Source organism: Eumetopias jubatus, unplaced genomic scaffold, assembly GCF_037043125.1.
Source record: "Eumetopias jubatus isolate StellerSeaLion01/CBP00866 unplaced genomic scaffold, mEumJub1_p1.0 scaffold_2, whole genome shotgun sequence".
Classification (NCBI taxonomy): domain Eukaryota; kingdom Metazoa; phylum Chordata; class Mammalia; order Carnivora; family Otariidae; genus Eumetopias; species Eumetopias jubatus.
In genome coordinates this window covers 44120497-44138765 of record NW_028274808.1, presented here as the reverse complement: position 1 = coordinate 44138765, position 18269 = coordinate 44120497, and the positions used below count along the sequence as shown (strand labels likewise).

Sequence of the window (18269 nt, the reverse complement as noted above, 5' to 3'; positions counted from 1 at the left end):
AAGGAACAAACAGTGGCAAATGGAGGGGGAAAATGTAATTAAATTAGTACAAACATGAAAATATATGTAACAGCTTTATAGAGCAGACCCATTATTTAAATCTATCCCATCCCCACACTGGCTCCTCCAAATATTAGGCATATTCATAATGAGACTACTGGACAAATGGAATGCAGTGAAAGTGATACTGCATGACTTTCAAGGCTACGGTATAAAGGCAACATGATTTCCACCTGGCTCTAGTTTCTTGGAATGCTCACACCTTGAACCGTGTGCCACTATGCTGTGAGGAAGCCCAAAGTAGCTCATGTGGAAAGACCACATGAAGAGGCACCAGAGCCCACTGCACCCTGCTCAACTTCTTGACTCCTTGACTTCAGAATCATAAATGCTCGGGCGCCTGGGTGGCTCAGTCGTTAAGCGTCTGCCTTCGGCTCAGGTCATGATCCCAGGGTCCTGGGATCGAGTCCCACATCGGGCTCCCTGCTCCGCGGGAAGCCTGCTTCTCCCTCTCCTACTCCCCCTGCTTGTGTTCCTGCTCTTGCTATGTCTCTCTCTGTCAAATAAATAAATAAAATTAAAAAAAAAAAAGAATCATAAATGCTCACTGCATGTCACTAAGTTTTAGGGTAAATTTGTTACACGTCCATCAAGAACCAAGCAGTGCTCAAGTAATTCACAACCCAGAGAAAGATAAATAAGGATACCACTAACTAATACAAGGCAAAATGTAATAGCCACTACACAGAATATAAACAAGGGGCCTTGGAAAAAATTAATGAATAAACAAGGGGTCTGGGAAGAGGAAGGAACATAAATAAGTCTAAGGGAATGGAGCAGTAGGGGGAAAACGGAAAAGGCTTCAAAGAAGCAATCTTTGAAAAGGTAGGGCCTACAGAAGAGCTTGAAGGGAAAAAATAGCATCAACAAGAAAAAGGAAGGTGTGGTAGGACTTGGTGACAAAAGAGCATATATATAGGTCTCCTTAGACAAAATTCAACTTTTTTTTTACATGATCTCAAATACTGAAAGAATATTAAGCTAATTGAAGGACAGTGTAGGAAACATTAATCTAAAAAAAATAAGGTGGAGTTCTAGTGACTGACTGTAATCATATGAAATTATTAAAATTTTTTGCTGCTAATCTCTATGCAAAGGGCTAACTCTGACCCTAAGAAATGAAAGCCACTTATCAGCACTTCCTTTGATGTACTGGCCAAGGTAAAACCCAATACTTTGCTTGCTCATTGTGCCAGACCCAGTATCAGCTTAATGACAGCAATTCTCCATGGTTAGCATTCCTGGGAGTTCCAGGGGTGATTTATAGGGAGGTCTTTGTCTTGAACCAAAATGAAAAGTGCTTAATAATAGCCATAAAAAGCTGAGTAAATTCATAAGCTTCTTTAATTGGTGAAATTTACCCCCCACTTCCCTGATAAGGGCATGAAGATTATGTCTACAGGTATCAGGCTGACAACCTGGGAATAATCATTACTTACCAAACAAAATCAAAGATTTATCTCTTGTACAAGTAGAAGCCTGAAAGCAGTCCCTCTGAGCTGCCTGTTCAGCAATGACTAACTTTTCAATCTGTTTAGGAGACACCTTCAATTTGGGACCCCTCCCGCTAAATCAGAGTTCCTCCTAAAGTGGTCAGATAGGCAGTCCTTAAAAACCCTGAAACTTTAAGATTTCTGTTCTGGGGCGCCTGTGCGGCTCAGTCGGTAAACATCTGCCTCTGACTCAGGTCATGATCCTGGGGTCCTGCTCAGCAGGTGACCTGCTTCTCCCTCTGCCTATCACTCCCCCTGCTTGTGCTCGTGAGCTCTCTCTAATAAATAAATAAAATCTTCAAAAAATAAAATAAAACAAAATTTCTGTTCTCCTCACCTCATAAAACTTTTTTAAGGAGCCCACCAGGCACAGCTTCAGGCTATCCACAATCTCCTGATGAGGCATCTGGAATACCACTCGTGAGTACCACTTTGTGAGAGTGCTGGGGAAGAGGGGGTGAGAGAGAGAAGACAGAAAGATGAAGACACACTCGCAGAGGGAGGCCCACGGTCTGAGTGTTATTACACACAGGCCCCTCTACGCAAATACAAGTACCTACTAAATGCATTTATCCTACAGGTAAAAACACATGGCGGTATGGGAAAAGATACACATATATATGGGGAAAGACACACATATATATGCGCCACACATAGAATGTAAAAATAAAGGCATAATTGTGGTATTTGCTACAAAACTGCTTCCAAATGAAAAAATTTAACCACCTAGTCAACAGAAAACTAGTTAAATAGTGCTCTAGCATACAACAAATTCCATGCAGCAGTTGAGAAGAATTGGTTGAGATTTATTTGTATGGATATGAGATAATATCAGCAATATACAATTTAAGTACATAAAACAAGCTAAGGAATAGTATACATAGTAATATGCCACTTTGTATACATACATACACCACCTATACCCGTTACTATGTGCATAAATGAGGATCTAAAAGTTTGATCTAAAATCAAACCTTTGGTGGTAGTTAATAAAAGATTGCCCATGAGGAAGTTTCACTTTCTAAATTTCTACAGGTATCTGCATGAGCATGTCTTGTTTTTACAATCAGAACAAACAAAAAAATCCCTCATTCCTGGGGGGGGGGGACCACTTAAGACACAGCCTCCATTCTGAAGAAGATTACACCACAGCCAGGGGAACAAATTTACAGATCTGACATGTCTGGTAAATAAGACTGAATAAACTAATAGGAAGATAAAGCAGGAAAAAGTTTAGTATACTTTTGTAGAGTACACTTTTACCATAATACAAAATATTCAAAAAGTATTTGCTGGATTTATAGTAAGATTAGGCATCAAAATGAGATAACCAAACAAAATGGCACTATGAGTAGTACTTACAGATTGATGCTCGCAACGAAGCCAACCACAGAGCGCATGCCTCGGCTAGGATCATGGTAAACATCCATCCCAATCACCATTAATTGTTTCTGGGTTAGAAAACAAACAAACAAAAAACCCAAAACAAGCAATCCAACACCCCATCTTTTTGTTATCTGCACCCCAAAAGCAACATATGAAAATAAGTTCTGGGAAAGGAAGAGAAAGACTGACATTAACTTGACATTTTTTTCAACACTATGAACAAGTCCGAGATCTAGAACAGGAGCAGCACACTTCTTCTGTAAAGGACTAACCAGTAAATAACGTTGGGCTCTGTAAGCCACACAGTCTCTGCAGGAACTATTCAGTTATAGCACAAGAGCAGCTGTAGGTAGTCTGTAAAGAAGTATGGCTGTATGCCCATAAAACTCCATTTAAAGACACAGAAAATGGAATTTCATATAATTTTCATGTGTCAGGAAATATTCGTCTTATTTTGATTGGTTTCCACTATTTAAAGTTATAAAAACCATTCTTAGCACGTGGGCTATACAAAATCACGCTATGAACCATTTAGACCACTAAGCATGGAGAATAAAGATAACTCTGAGGAAAACCAGGAAAACAACTAGGTAGGAGTCTCTGGAGAGCTAAATTGAACGAAGATACATCTCAGCATCACTCACCAGAGGAATATCCACTCCCCAGAGCTCACCACCCAATTTACAATTAATCTGAAGTAAAATTTTCTGGGCCACACTCCGAAGCCTGGTCGGCTGACCAATGGTTCGGACATTGATGACCTATAACAAAGGGGCATGGGGAAAGAGGACACTATCAGTCTGTCAGACGATGTAAACAAGCCTGAAGTAAACACTACATTTGTTTAAGAAACCCCAGTCAGCAGATAATATACTTTGCCTGACTAGTTCTAATTCTAGGATTTTTAGGCAGGCACGCACACACACATACACACACCCCACAAACACAAATCAAAACAAAACGAAAAAAACAACCAAAAAACAAAAACTTTCAAAAGAATCTCATACAGAGTAATTTTTTTTTTTTAAACCTACTTAGGAAAAACAGCTTCCCCCTTTCAGAGTGAAGCCTATCCTCTCAGAACCCAGTCATGTGAAACCACCCACCACCCACTGAACCAGCAAGAGTAACTCATTTGAGAACATGAAGGCAGCATTTACAAAGAGCATCTGCTTTTAACCAGGTTACTCTAATAAGGGGAATGTTCCACCAGAAAGATTACACATGATGGCTTCTAATAGTTACTGCAGTCTTTCAGAACACCTGTATGCCTCTTTTCAAAGCCTCAAGGGAGGCTCTAGTTTCCATCTGTGCCTCCTGCCCAGCTCCCACTCACCTGTGAGGGTACAGGAGCTTGCACACAGCACAGCTTTTTAATGGCCCCATAGAGATCGTCACGTGTGCCCATGATGATGCAAACAACCATCTGTATCTTCCCCTTGAGGAGATAAAGTACATATAAATCAGGCTTTGGAACTCTCAGGGGACCATGATGGGGCTCCAGTTGGGGGCAGTCTAAGAGCCTGCAAAGTCATGGGACCTTTAAGGCAGAGGGGGATTGAAACAATGAGGGTAGGCATTCCAACCCCAAATAGGTCTTTGAACCGTTGTTGGGTTCAGGGCTTCCTTGCACAGATACGGAATATGATACTGTAAATTATCTAGAGCTGGTCCTGACTACCTGACGTCTTTGAGACTTAAGATGCCTGGAAAAGGCAGGCTTGAAAATTTGCAAGGGTTACTTAGTTGCTGCTTTCAATTCCCTATAATGCTTTTTACCACTCTCTTCAGTAAACTAAGTACCTTATTACATTCATACCACAAAACTGAGGAAACATGAAATATGATACCACAAGAAAGCATTCAGAGCCAAACACAAACAAATGAAGCTATTGCCAAATCCGTAAGTGGCTCTTCCTAACTCTCTGGTTAGGAGATAGAATGATATTGCCAGCAGAGTATCTCATATAAGCATCCTTGACCCCTCACTGTTTAATTAAGAGTTCCAACATTGGAAACATAGGATCTTTCAAAGTCTGAATAAAGAAAAGTAGCACTCAACTGAAATGAAGGTGCCAATTCTTTATGCCAGAAACAGATATTAATGGTTAAGTCAATAGTATATTATTCCAAATCAAGATTAGTGTTAGATTACGATCTCTCCGAGGGACACCTGGGTGGCTCAGTCAGTTAAGCGTCTGCCTTTGGCTCAGGTCATGATCCCAGGGTCCTGGAATCAAGTCCTGGAATCAAGTCCCACATCTGGCTCCCTGCTCAGCAGGGAGCCTGCTTCTCCCTCTGCCTGCCACTCTCCCTGCTTGTGCTTGCATGCGCTCTCTCTCTCTGACAAATAAATAAAATCTTAAAAAAAAAAAAAAGACCTGAGAACACACATTCTAGTTATCACATCAAAGAACTTCCAAAGTCATGGAGAACACAGGCTGCACACTGGCAGCCTATGGGCTGGACCTATCAAACACATGAAGCTTTTTAGTCCCTATAGTAACTTACATGTGTTGTTGTTGTTTATTAACACTTTTTAAATTTTATTATTATTATTATTATTTTTAAGTAGGCTCCATGCCCAACATGGGGCCTGAACTCATGACCCTGAGATCAAGAGATTGAGCCAGCCAGGTACCCGCCTTTTTTAATTAACATTTAAACATAAGGAGGGGAACATACACACAAATCCAGATCTTTTGCTTCTACTGAAAAAGAAATAAATTAAAAATTAATTTGATAATGCTGTGCTTCTGTCTGCAGTCATAGGGCTTACTCTCTTTAGTTCACTATAGCCCCCTCCTAGCCCAGTTCACTTGTTTGTGTTATTCACCTGGCTCCCGCAGACATTCTGAGTTTGTGACCCCTAACAAATAATAAAACAGCATGCCCTAAAGACGACAGAGACAAGACCAATATGAGTTAAGTTTGGTAAACACGATGAATGAACCTCATATCCATGCTGCATGAGAACTGATAGCAGTACACCCTCCTAAAGAGAACGTGGCAAGTGGTGAGATGGGGGAGCTGATGTACTACACGGGGTTATTCTTTTGAAAGCAGAGCAGAATTATCAATGATCAGGCCTAGGGGGAGGCCATGGCAGACTACAAGCCTGGGAAACCAGGAAGAAATTACAAAGAGAGAATACGAGGGTGCTGTTGTGGGTGATAACCCAGAGTTGGGGATCAGAGAGATCCCAAGATAATCTCATTCTAGCACTGATCTCACAAGAAAGGACTCTTCAAGTCAAAGACTAGTTACTTCCGAAAACTTTTCCTCTGCTTTTGTTCCCTCCTTAAGCTTCTTCCTGTGTTTTGTGTACAAACAGGTAAGAACTACAGGCCTGAACTACTGAGTTACGAGTGCTATGACCTGCTCACCTCCAGTGCTCCTGATTGGCTGTCAGGACCGAGCCAATGGTCCAGGTGCCATGTTCATCGCCAGAGCAATTCAAATCTTAAGCCAGACCAGACTGTGACAGCTCAGTACAGAACTGTGCAAAATGGCACCGGGCCCAGAAAGTTGTTTTAGGAGCACATGTTCTATATAGATAAGAAACTAAAGTTAAGTCAGCTATTCTGTCAATTATGTGAAAAAAGAACCTAAGAGTGAGGCTGCCCACACAGAATGAGAGAAGCAGAATTAACCGAAGAGCATAAAGATTACTTACACTTAGCTCAGTATTCATGTGTACATGAGTAACACACAAGTTTCTGGGCATCATAAACAGCAGACTGATGACCAAGATAATTTAAGATCAAGTATTCAAGTATTTTAAAACAGGCATCCTATAAATATACTCAAATTAATTTATTACCTCAACTCCTAGCATGGATTGAATGGTTCTGACATAGGTTTCTATTCGATCATCCTTTAGTTCAACCCAGGCCGGTGGGCTCATGTGCATACCAATGGGGCCAGCTATCTTCTCCAACATGTTAACCAGTTCTCGGGCCTGATCCATTGCTCTCTTTGGGTAAAACAGTGCCCAGAAATGCATGGGGACCTAGGAATAACCACAAGCTATTTTTAGCACTTCCCACAACTTAAGACACTCTGAAGTCACACCCAGGAGGTATTATTCTAGAGAACAAATTGCTTATAACTCTGCTTGAGTCCTTTCTGATCTAATTCCTGTAATTAACACAAATATATGTGATAAGTAAACTGGGGGACACTTTCACAGTGGAATACTATGCAGCAATGAGAATGAAAGACCTACAACCATATCTAACAACATGGATGAAACCCACCAATGCAAGGCTGAAGAAATTAAGCCAGACATAAAAGAATATATACCATATGGTTTCATGTATACATCAAATACAAAAACCAACTGAAATGAATCTGTGCTGTTAAAAGTCAGGATAGTGACTACTCATATAGTTTGTAAGTGAGAGGTAGGTAGTAACGAGGAGCTGGAGGGATGGCTTCTGGGGCACTGATAAAGTTCTCTTTCTTAACCCTTGGTGTGGATTACATAGATTTATGAACCTTTGAAAATTCATCAAACTTACAATTGTAAGTATACTTTTTCTTTAAACATATTTCAGTAAAAAGCTTTAGAAACAGATGTGAGTACTTTATGCATGGCCAAAAAGATGAGGTTAGCCAAAAACATCTAAAAATAATTATATACCATTTTGTTCTTTAGTTCCTTTGGTGGAGGCTGTTTTAATTATACTCCTTTCATGGATAAGAACATCTTTCAGGAACCCCCAGGGAAAAGCGGGGGAAGATAAAAGGGAGAGTGGGTAATAGGCTGGCACTATATGAATTACCATAGCAATCTATCTCCTTTTCCTAAGTTTATGGCCAACCAAAGTGCTTATTTCTAACAACTCATCAGTTTGCTCTATTTGGAGGACCCCAGCTTAATAGATAATTCAGGATGGGAATTCAGTTGGTAGTCTCCCTCAAAAAGAAGACACTGAATCATTCCTGCTTCTTAATTTCCATACTTATAGGAATACTGGTCCTCTCTTCACCACCTCAAAAGTCACTTACAGTCAAGATGGAAAGGTCTCTGGTTACTTCCTTAATCCAGTTTAGTTCCTGAGATGTGATAAATGAAGTATTTCTTAAGTTAATTCTTTCCATTGGCAGAACACGTCCTTCAATCTAAACACAAAACAAAGTACCCATGACATGAGCCATCTGCAAACACTACTGATACTGTTCTCTCTCAGGCCTGGTCAACTCCACTATGTAAACCTGTCCCTGTAATAACTTCCGAGAATGGCACAGAAATGAAACTGCTAGCAGTGAGTGAGTCTAGGCCAATAAAACTCTGGACAAATACAGGTAAAATTTTTATAGACATGGCTCTTCAATTATTGAAGCTTCTAACATGGTCTCCCAAGAAAGGGATTAGAAAGCATTGCCTCTTTAGAAGTAGAGAATGCATGTAAAATAACTATAATTTCAAGATAAATAGGAAAATAATTTTTTAAAAATATTTTAAGGGACAAATTGAAAGAAAATTAAAAGCAAAATTTCTTAATAAGGCTGAACATAAACTACTACACTTTAAAAAGAAAAACAGGAAGGAAAGACATAAATATAATGAAAGAACAAATTAAAGTTAGAAATAAGTCAATCAAATCTAAATATCCAAAAATAAGAAGATAATTAAGCTGATGATATAACAACATGATGGACTATTCTGTAATCATTAAAACTACTTTCTAACGAATATGATTCTGTTTTAAAAAAATAGTAATGTATGCATAATAAAAACTTAATGAGTCTATACTTAGTGGTGATTATCTCTGGGGATGCGTATTTTTACTACGATCTCTACCACTTGCTTATTTAAAAATAACAAATACTGGGGCTCCTGGGTGGCTCAGTCGGTTAAGTGCGCAACTCTTGATTTTGGCTCAGGTCATGATCTCGGGGTTGTGAGATGGAGCCCTATGTCAGGTTCTGTGCTCAGCGGGCGGTCTGCTTGAGATTCTCTCCCTCTCCCTTCTTCCTCTCCCCATGCTCTTGCACAGGCACTCATGTGCGCTCTCTCTCTCGCTCTTGCTCTCTCAAATAAATCAATCTTTAGAAAAATACTTTATAACCAAAAAAAACATTTAATGAGTTTATTAACATAAATAACAATAGCAAGAGTAAGGAATCAAACTCATGATGTGAAAGTAAAAAACTTTTGAACTTTTCTAGAAGGCAACTGGCAATATGTAATACAAGCACTAAAAACATAAATGTCCCCTGACCTAATAATTCCACTTCCATAAATCTATGAAAATAAACAACATTACAAAGACTTAGTTACAAGGCTGTTTACTGAGTAACTACTTCTTTTTTAAGATTTTATTTATTTATTTGGCAGAGAGAGAGAGCGAGCGAGACAGCAAGCGCACACATGGGAAAGCAGCATGCAAAGGGATAAACAGGCTCCCCGCTGAGCAGGGAGCCCGATGCAGGATCATGACCCGAGCCGAAGGAAGATGCTTAATGACTGAGCCACCCAGGTGCCCCTGAATAACTATTTCTAATTTAAAAATATTAAATTCAATTTTAATGTAAAAGAATAGAAAATTGTTTAAACTATCTAGCAGCCATTAAAATGTTTAGAAAAATATTAAATGACATGGAAAAACATTCTAAGTATACTGAGGGAAAAAAGGAAACTGAATACATGCCGTGCGTGAGTATGCATAAGCACACAAGCATGCACATGTACACACACACACACACAAACCCACTGAAGGGTATATACAAAAATGTTAACAGTTTATTCTCAAATAGAAAGATGAACTTCTTTCTTCTTTGGCTTATATTTTCTACATTTTCAAATTAATAGTTAATAACCCAAAAACATGTTCAAAATACAATATTAAATGAAAAAGAAGATGTAAAACTATATACGATATAATCACAGCTTTGTAAAAAAAAAAGATTTATTTTCACAGAAAAATGTGGAGGAAGGATATACATTGAAGTATCTTTCATACATATCTAAAATAAAACACTGAGGGATGCCTGGGTGGCTCAGTGGGTTAAGAGTCTGCCTTTAGCTCAGGTCATGATCCCAGGGTCCTAGGATCAAGTCCCACATCAGGCTCCTTGCTCAGCAGGGAGCCTGCTTCTCCCTCTCCCTCTGCCTGCTGCTCCCCCTGCTTGTACTTTCTTTCTATCTCTGACAAATAAAGAAAATCTTTAAAAAAAAATAAAATAAATCACTGAGATATCATCTTCGGATGATAAAATTACTCATGTTTTTATTTCTTTCTTTACTTTTTGTGAGGTTTCAACAGTTTCCTTATTGACTATCCATTACTTTTATTTAAAAAAATTTTTTTTAACAAGGAGTCAATTCAGAGGAGAAGAGAATTAGAGAAAAGATAGAATTAATTATTTTGGTATAACCTCAAAAGAAAGGTGAAAAGTAATAGTAGCTAATGTTTATTTAGCACTTGCTATGTGTCACATATTATGCTGAAGATGTTACCATTTACATTCTTATAATTCAATCATTATCCTCATTTTACAGATAAAAATACTAAGAGATGCTAGGCAATTTGCTCAAAGTAACTAAGATGGCAAGCGGTAAAACTGAGATTCAAAGCCAAATAAGTGGACATAGAAGGCCAAGGACTCCACACCATCTCACACTGCCTCTGCCCTATGGATCATGCTGCACAAAATACAACATAGCAGACGCAGGCAAGATGCAGGCAGAAAGGGCCATAAGAAAATCAGATGGTGTAAATCCAAAACTCTCTATGCCTATGGAAAGAATGACAACAGTATATTCAAAGAATCACAAGTTATTTATTGGGAAAGAAAAAAACTTGGGGAAAAAAAAGGACATACAGAACCTTAAGAATTATCTGGATTGGAAAACTGAAAATGAGGTAATTTTTTTTTATAAAGACTTATTTATTTAGGGGGTGGGGAGAGTGCATGTGAGCACGGGGAGGGGGAAAGGGAGAGGGAGAAAGAGAATGTTAAGCAGAATTCCTGCTGAGGGTGGGGGGATGGGTTAGCTCGGTGATGGGTATTAAAGAGGGCACATTCTGCGTGGAGCACTGGGTGTTATGCACAAACAATGAATCATGGAATACTACATCAAAAACTAATGATGTAATGTATGGTGATTAACATAACAATAAAAAAAAAAAAAAGAATTCCTCCTGAGCACGGAGCCCAACGTGCAGCATGATCTCACAACCCTGAGATCATGACCTGAGCCAAAATCAAGAGTCAGACGCTTAACCAACTGAGCCACCCAGGCACCCCAAAAATGAGATAAAATTTAAGTCAATATTCCCTTTACTATCTGTTTGACTGAAAATTAACAGCTCAGATCTCTGTGAAATACAGAAGAAAAATAAGAGATACTAACAAATTAAGAGAAGAAAATTCAAATATTATGACTAGGACCCCCCCCAAAAAAGTATAATAATAGAGCGAAACTCCAAAATAAAGACAAGAGAGGAAGCTATCACCTACTTCACTAAGCTCTTAAAATCACTGTTCAATGCTGTTTCCTACTCGGCTACATTCACTTTACCTTATGTACATCCTTCTGCAGACAGAGTCCCCAGCGTGCCAATTCATTGCTGGCTGTCTCATTCTTTGAAATTCTCTGGAGCAAGCATTCCAAAGCATTATGGTGCTGTTTGGGGCTCAGGTTGATCTGCTGGGTCAAATCCTAAATAGATTTAAAATGGAGATAATAAGTATTAGTTTCTCCAATATGAAGTTAAACCCCAATATGTCTAAAACATTTCCAAAAGAAGACCTCCTTTTCACTGAAATCTGTAGACATTTTTTTTAAAGTTTTTTTTTTTTAATTTATTTATTCATGAAAGAGAGAGAGAGGCAGAGGGAGAAGCAGGCTCCCAAGGAGCACGGAGCCCAATGCAGGACTCGATCCCAGGACCCCGGGATCATGACCTGAGCCAAAGGCAGACGCTTAACCATCTGAGCTACCCAGGCGCCCTGTAGACATTTTTGAATACTCCAAAAATTTTAATAAACATCTCTCAGGAATGTAAATGAAGTATATGGTTAAAATTTTAATCATAAAAGTAAGAATTTGAAATGTTATTGTTTCTTTCTCCCACATGACAGCTAAATCTTACCTCTTTCTCAAAACCATGTTCTGAATTTAAAATTCCTAAGAAATTCATGGGTGCCTGGGTGGCTCAGTCAGTTAAGCATCTGCCTTCGGCTCAGGTCGTGATCCCAGGATCCTGGATCCAGCCCTGCATCGGGGTTCCCTATTCAGTGGGGAGTTTGCTTCTCCTTCTCCCTCTTCCTCTGCCCCCCCACTTGTGTGCTCTCTCTCTAATGAATAAATAAAATCTTAAAAAAAAAACTCCTTAGAAATTCTATGAAACAGGAGCAAAAGGGGCTTGATTACACCTATTTAATATTTGGGAAAAATAGGCAGGAAAATGTCCTGTGCCAGGCAGAGCCAAACATAACAGAATGGAAAACCAGATCCAGTTTTATACTTCATGTCATACTACTACTGTATTTAATGTCATCATAAGACAAGTTTTTTGTCCAGTGTTTGGTCCATAATTCATGCTTTCTAAATGTTACTGTTTTTTTTTTTTTTAAGATTTTATTCATTTAACTGACAGAGAGAGACACAGAGAGGGAACACAAGCAGAGGGAGTGGGAGAGGGAGAAGCAGGCTCCCCGCCTAGCAGGGAGCCTGATGCTGGGCTCGATCCCAGGACCCTGGGACCATGACCTGAGCCGAAGGCAGACGCTCAACGATTGAGCCACCCAGGCGCCCCACTAAATGTTATTGTTAAATGAAGACCCAAAGGTATACATGAAGATTCTAAATCACATATGTGAGTTCTTTACTCTTCTGGGACCAAAGAACTGTCCAGTTGTTGTTCCCTATGATGCAGTCATTACTGCCAGTCTGCAGGGTGGCACAGATAGCTCTGTGATCATAAAGTCAATGGGTGACTGAGTGTTGTAAGGAAGGAGCCTTGACCTACATGCTAAACAGAGAAGGAACGAAGGTAGACATGAAAGAAATCTCTTCCAGATATGCTAAGCTTCACTTCGGGCTCTTTACGATGTTATTGAAAATAGTCTGTGGCATCGGAGACAGACATGGGTCCAAGGGTAACAGACACGTGCTGGGAGAGTGAGGCAGCACAGGAGCTCGTGTGTGGAAAGCCCCAAGCGCTGCAGACAGAGTGGAGGTGAAGTGCTTGGGCTCCAGACTCATGCTGCTGCCCACTACTGTGCTTCTCAGCTATTTCCTATGGAAATTCAGCCCAACACCTCCTGGACACTCCACACCCCACAAGATAAACTTCTATCCTTTTACCTCAGCCTCTGACTTGTTGATTACTTTGTGCTACATTATCTCCCCCACCCCTTTAAATAGACTGAAGGCTTGTAGGAATGCTAGAAAAACTCAGGGCTATCAAAAGAACCTCACTTATGATCATATGACCAGTTTACAGTCATCTATCTGATTGGTGGGGGTGAAGACAGAATTACTTGTTTCGTTCTACCTTATAATCCAGTCACTCCACTGTTTTGTTTTCAACAATCTTCAAAAAGGAGCTGATTGTGGGAAGGGACATGGAGCATGTTTTACATAGAGAACTGGAGCCTGGAAGAACAGACCTGCCCAGGTGATGACACAGGCCTGCCCAGATCTAGCTCAAACTGTTCTCAAAAAGGGCTTCCAATCAACACGGGCATTTCTCACCTTCATGGCTCTGAAGTCCTTCTTCATCTTCTCAGGGATTCCAGTCATGAACGAAAGCTCAGGTAGCAGCAGGATTTCGCCTTTTAGCAGCTTTGAGGAGAGAATGGAGAGGAAAAATAAGGCAGTAAAGACGGTCTTGTTCCTCTGACCTCACAGGACATGCCATGCCCAGGGCTGGGCCTGCAGGGACATAACTGGCACAATAAGGAACACAAAACCCCAGAAAAGAGGACAGTGAAACACTACAAGTATTTTACCCTTTTCCCCTCAGTCATAATACTTACAGCCTGCTATATTAGGTAAAGGGAAAAATGTTGAAATGGTCAAAAAAAGCGGAAAAACTATAAAGAAAGAAAGAAAAAAAAAACCCGTCCCTCTTGGGCCTCCAGACAAGCTAAGGGGATACATCTCATCCAGCTGGGGCCTCCAGATCTTATCTTAGCTGGTTGATCTTTCAGCCTTCTCACTTAAGACAGAACAGTCAGTGTCAAGGTACTTTCCCCTGGCCCCAGTCCCTGTTAAATGTCTACAACTTTCCCAATGGATCCAGTGTTTTAATCTTTAGCAGAAAGTTCTCCTTATTCCTTAACCTAACTTGCTCATATGGATACTTAGCTCCTCATTATGGGGACTTCAAAAGCAAATCCTACCGCATGAAGTGACACCACTGGCTAGATGAGACAGCCCTGCAGGGTTTTCCCCAACCACACTGTAACCCTGCTCCACGGCTTCCAGCACCATGGATGAAGAGCTTAAGCTAGAAGTGCAAATCTGACACCCCCCCACTCACCATCCCTTGGTTATTCTGTCTCTCACTGGGCCTGTGGATCAGCAGTGGCTGGTCCTCTTCCTTAATTGTGATCCCATAGTTTTTGCTAGAGCAGGGCAGAGGCAGGAAAACATTTCAGAAGCAGCTTCACTACTGTATGGCAACACAGTCTGGGTATCTTAATCAGTACTGGGGTACATAATTTGCATAATACCTTTGTCAAGGATCCCCCAGAAACTCATTATAGCATATTTATAACTGGAAAAGGCAGGCTCAAGTTAACACTGCAATTAAATGGAGGAGAAAGAGTCTAACGTCCAGGGAAAAATATGCTTAAAACTGCATCAGGTTGGGGGTGCCTGAGTGGTTCAGTCAGTTAAGCATCCAACTCCCAGTTTTGGCTTGGATCATGATCTCAGGGTTGTGGGATCAAGCCCCACGTCAGGTTCCACGCAGAGTCTGCTTGGGATTCTCTCTCTCTCCCCACCTCTCTCTCTGCCCCTCCCCCTGCCCGTGTGCACTCCCCCCACCCTCAAATAAATAAATCTTTAAAAAAAAAAACTGCATCAGGTTGAAAGGCTTGGGCAACTGGAAAGACAAGATGACAGTCAAATGATTAAAGACTTGAATTTAATCTCTCCAACCAGACTTCTACCTAAACCAACAAAAGAAATGTAATTCAAAATCCTGGTATTAATTTATAAAGTAACTTCCAAAATTACTAAAAGAAATGAAACTGGAAGGGTAGCATATTCAGGTCAAATCCCACAAACAAGCTCATTCAATCTTAGGTGTGTGACCAATCCAATTATTTAGAAGCGTCCCACTGTATGCTACTATGGAACTCAATCTCCCACTACAGAATGGTAGCCTGTATCCCACAGCCACCCAAAGACCCAAGCCCAGTCCCTTCTTTCCACCTGTAGTATTCCAAGAATGTGATCTCCTTCCCATCAGACATTGTGAAACTATCTTTTGGTGTCTTATTCCAATCCACATCATCAATACGATAGGTACGATTGTTGTATCGGGTTATAACAATATTGCCAACCAGAAGCTTAGTGCACTCATCCTGGAAGTTTTCTTTGTTCTGCTGATACATGGCATGCCTTTGGAAAGAAACAAAAGACTTCTGAATCATATCTGTATACAGAGAGCACAATGGAAAGGATGGGGGATGCAAATAAGTGCTTCAGGGGTACGATCACAGCTCTATAGCACCAGAAGGCTCCGGTTGTCTCTTGTAAGAGGACTCTCATCTCTTTTCTTTTTGAAATTACCAAAAAACCCAAAATCACTAAAAACAGTGAAAAGAGGGGTGCCTGAGTGGCTCAGATGTTTAAGCGTCTGTCTTCAGCCCAGGTCATGATTCCAGGGTCCTGGGATTGAGCCCCGTGCCAGGGTCCCTACTCAACAGGGAGTCTGATTCTCCCTGTCCCCCTTTCTCCGCCTCTCCCCTGCTCTCTAATAAATAAATAAAATCTTTAAAAAAAAATGTGGAAAAAATAAAAGTGAAATTAAAAACAGCAACTACAAATTAGTAAAATTCACAGTTTGCCTTCGAATTAGATACTTTAATCATCAAACAATTATTTTGTATCATCATTATGAGGACAGTCTAGGGAGGGACAACAAAACATTCTTTAAACTATATTTGCCCTGGGTGGCTCAGTTGGTTAAGTAACTGCCTTCGGCTCGGGTCATGATCCCGGGGTCCTGGGATCTAGTCCCGCATCGGGCTCCCTGCTCAGCAGGGAGCCTGCTTCTCCCTCTGCCTCTGCCTGCCACTCCCCCTGCTTGTGCTCTCTCTCTCTCTCTCTGTCAAATAAATAAATAAAAATCTTAAAAAAAAACCTATTAAACTATATTTGCCTTTTTTAGCTAATGGAAGGGATTACAAATACCTATCATTAGACAGCACTGGTGAAGATGCTAAAGATGCAGATGACAGACTCACCTTAGATAAACGTACCCTCGCGGTAACCTCTAAACAGTGCTGTGAACAAGCCAACACAGGAAACTTGCAGAAAGCATGTCTGAATATGCCCAGGGAGTCAAGGAACGTTTACAGAATGATGCTTGAAGGAGCAATCTGCCAAGCAGAAATGCCGGGGGAGAGGAATGAGTGACATTGCAGGCAGAGGCAGCAGCATGCAGGGGATAAGCAGGGATCTGGGGGTGGGGAGGACAAGGAGGCTGAAGAGGGACCGGCTGAAGATAAGCAGGGCCAGAGGTGCATATCCTTGTTCAGTCAAGGCTCAGAGCCTGGACTTGTTTCTGTAGGTCAGTGTCACCCAGGGTAGATTCTTCAGGAACACTGGTGATCCCTTGAGAGGTTGTGAGAAGGTATGAAAAAGGTGCCACAATCAAAAAAGTGGAATCCATTCTGCAAATTATAAGCCCTGTTTAGAGACTCACAACATACATGAGCACCACAGGCTGCTAAAGAAACATATTTGCCTTTACCTCCAATGTATTTAACTACGGATTCCTCCCACTCTTTTCTTTTAACCTCACTGAATGAACATTTATTGCCATCCTGGGCAATTAGTATCCTGCAGAACTGTCTTAGGAAAGACTGCAGTAAGTGCTGAAAAACCATCAGAGAGTTTAAGCAGTTCAACACTGACAACAGAGCCAATGCCTGGGTTCAAATCTTGTGTCTCCCACTTACTAGCCTGTGAGACTGAGTAAGTTACAGCTCTTCGTGCTTTGAAAGTGGGGTCAGGGAAGCACCTAACTCAGTGTTGAGAGAAAGCAATGACTTTACATACATGGAGCACTGAGAACTGTGCCTAGCACAGAGAACAGAACTGTGTGTTTGCAAATATCATCTCCATCATTGTCATCAGCGCCTGATACATGCCAAATGTAGTGTGTGTGTGGCGCTTTACTCTGTTGGCAGGTTAAATACAGAGGAGAGATGGCTATAAAGATAGTTCATTACAGGGGCGCCTCGGTGGCTCAGTTGGTTAAGACTCTGACACTTGATTTTGGCTCAGGTCATGATCTCAGGGTCTTGAGATCGAGCCTGGTGTCAGGCTCTGTGCTGGGCATGGACCCTGCTTAAGATTCTCTCTCCTTCTCCCTCTGCCCCCGCCACTTGTGCGCTGTCTCAAAAAAATGTAGGTTAACTATACATATGTAGTTGTGGAAGTCAAAAGCAACCACTAGTATAAAATCCGTATTCAAACACTTTTTAACTTGTAATTTACTTTCAGAACTCTTTTTTTAAAGATTTATTTATTTATTTATTTGAAAAAGAGAGAGAATGAGAGATAGAGAGAGCAAATGAGACGGGGGAGGGTCAGAGGGAGAAGCAGACTCCCCGCTGAGCAGGGAGCCTGATGCGGGACTCGATCCTGGGACTCCAGGGATCATGACCTGAGCTGAAGGCAGTCGCTTAACCAACTGAGCCACCCAGGCGCCCTACTTTCAGAACTCTTAATGACAGTTTTTAATATTCTCTCATCAAATCCTTTTCCCCTAAATCACTGTCTTACATCAGAAAAGGTAGGAGGCTGACATGGAGGAGGAAGGCACAATCAAGAAAAAAGCTAAAAAGGGACTGAGGGACACAGGAGATAAACAATATAGGCCTATGTCTTGTTACTCCAATATTCAACATTGAAAAGTAGATAAAAATCAATGATTTTTAACTGCATCTATTTCACTTTACTTTTTTTTTTAATTTTATTTATTTGAGAGAGAGAGAGAGAGAGAGCACATGAGAGGGGGGAGGGTTAGAGGGAGAAGCAGACTCCCTGCCAAGCAGGGAGCCCGATGCGGGACTCGATCCAGGGACTCCAGGATCATGACCTGAGCCGAAGGCAGTCACTTAACCGAC

At 40.9% G+C, this 18269-nt stretch overlaps 1 protein-coding gene across 2 annotated transcripts in view; it reads right to left on the bottom strand.

Moving 5' to 3' along the window:
• The window catches only part of PIWIL2 (piwi like RNA-mediated gene silencing 2), a 70559-nt gene that overhangs the window by 35799 nt on the left and 16491 nt on the right, over window positions 1-18269 (bottom strand). For both annotated transcript variants that reach the window (XM_028114345.1, XM_028114346.1), the window contains exons 10-19: window positions 15343-15531; window positions 14444-14528; window positions 13654-13743; window positions 11473-11613; window positions 7953-8066; window positions 6763-6951; window positions 4276-4377; window positions 3584-3700; window positions 2916-3004; window positions 1891-1996 (exon numbers count right to left, since the gene is read on the bottom strand). In XM_028114345.1, the coding sequence (XP_027970146.1) occupies window positions 1891-1996; window positions 2916-3004; window positions 3584-3700; window positions 4276-4377; window positions 6763-6951; window positions 7953-8066; window positions 11473-11613; window positions 13654-13743; window positions 14444-14528; window positions 15343-15531 (1222 nt within the window). The remainder of the gene's footprint in view (window positions 1-1890; window positions 1997-2915; window positions 3005-3583; window positions 3701-4275; window positions 4378-6762; window positions 6952-7952; window positions 8067-11472; window positions 11614-13653; window positions 13744-14443; window positions 14529-15342; window positions 15532-18269) is intronic.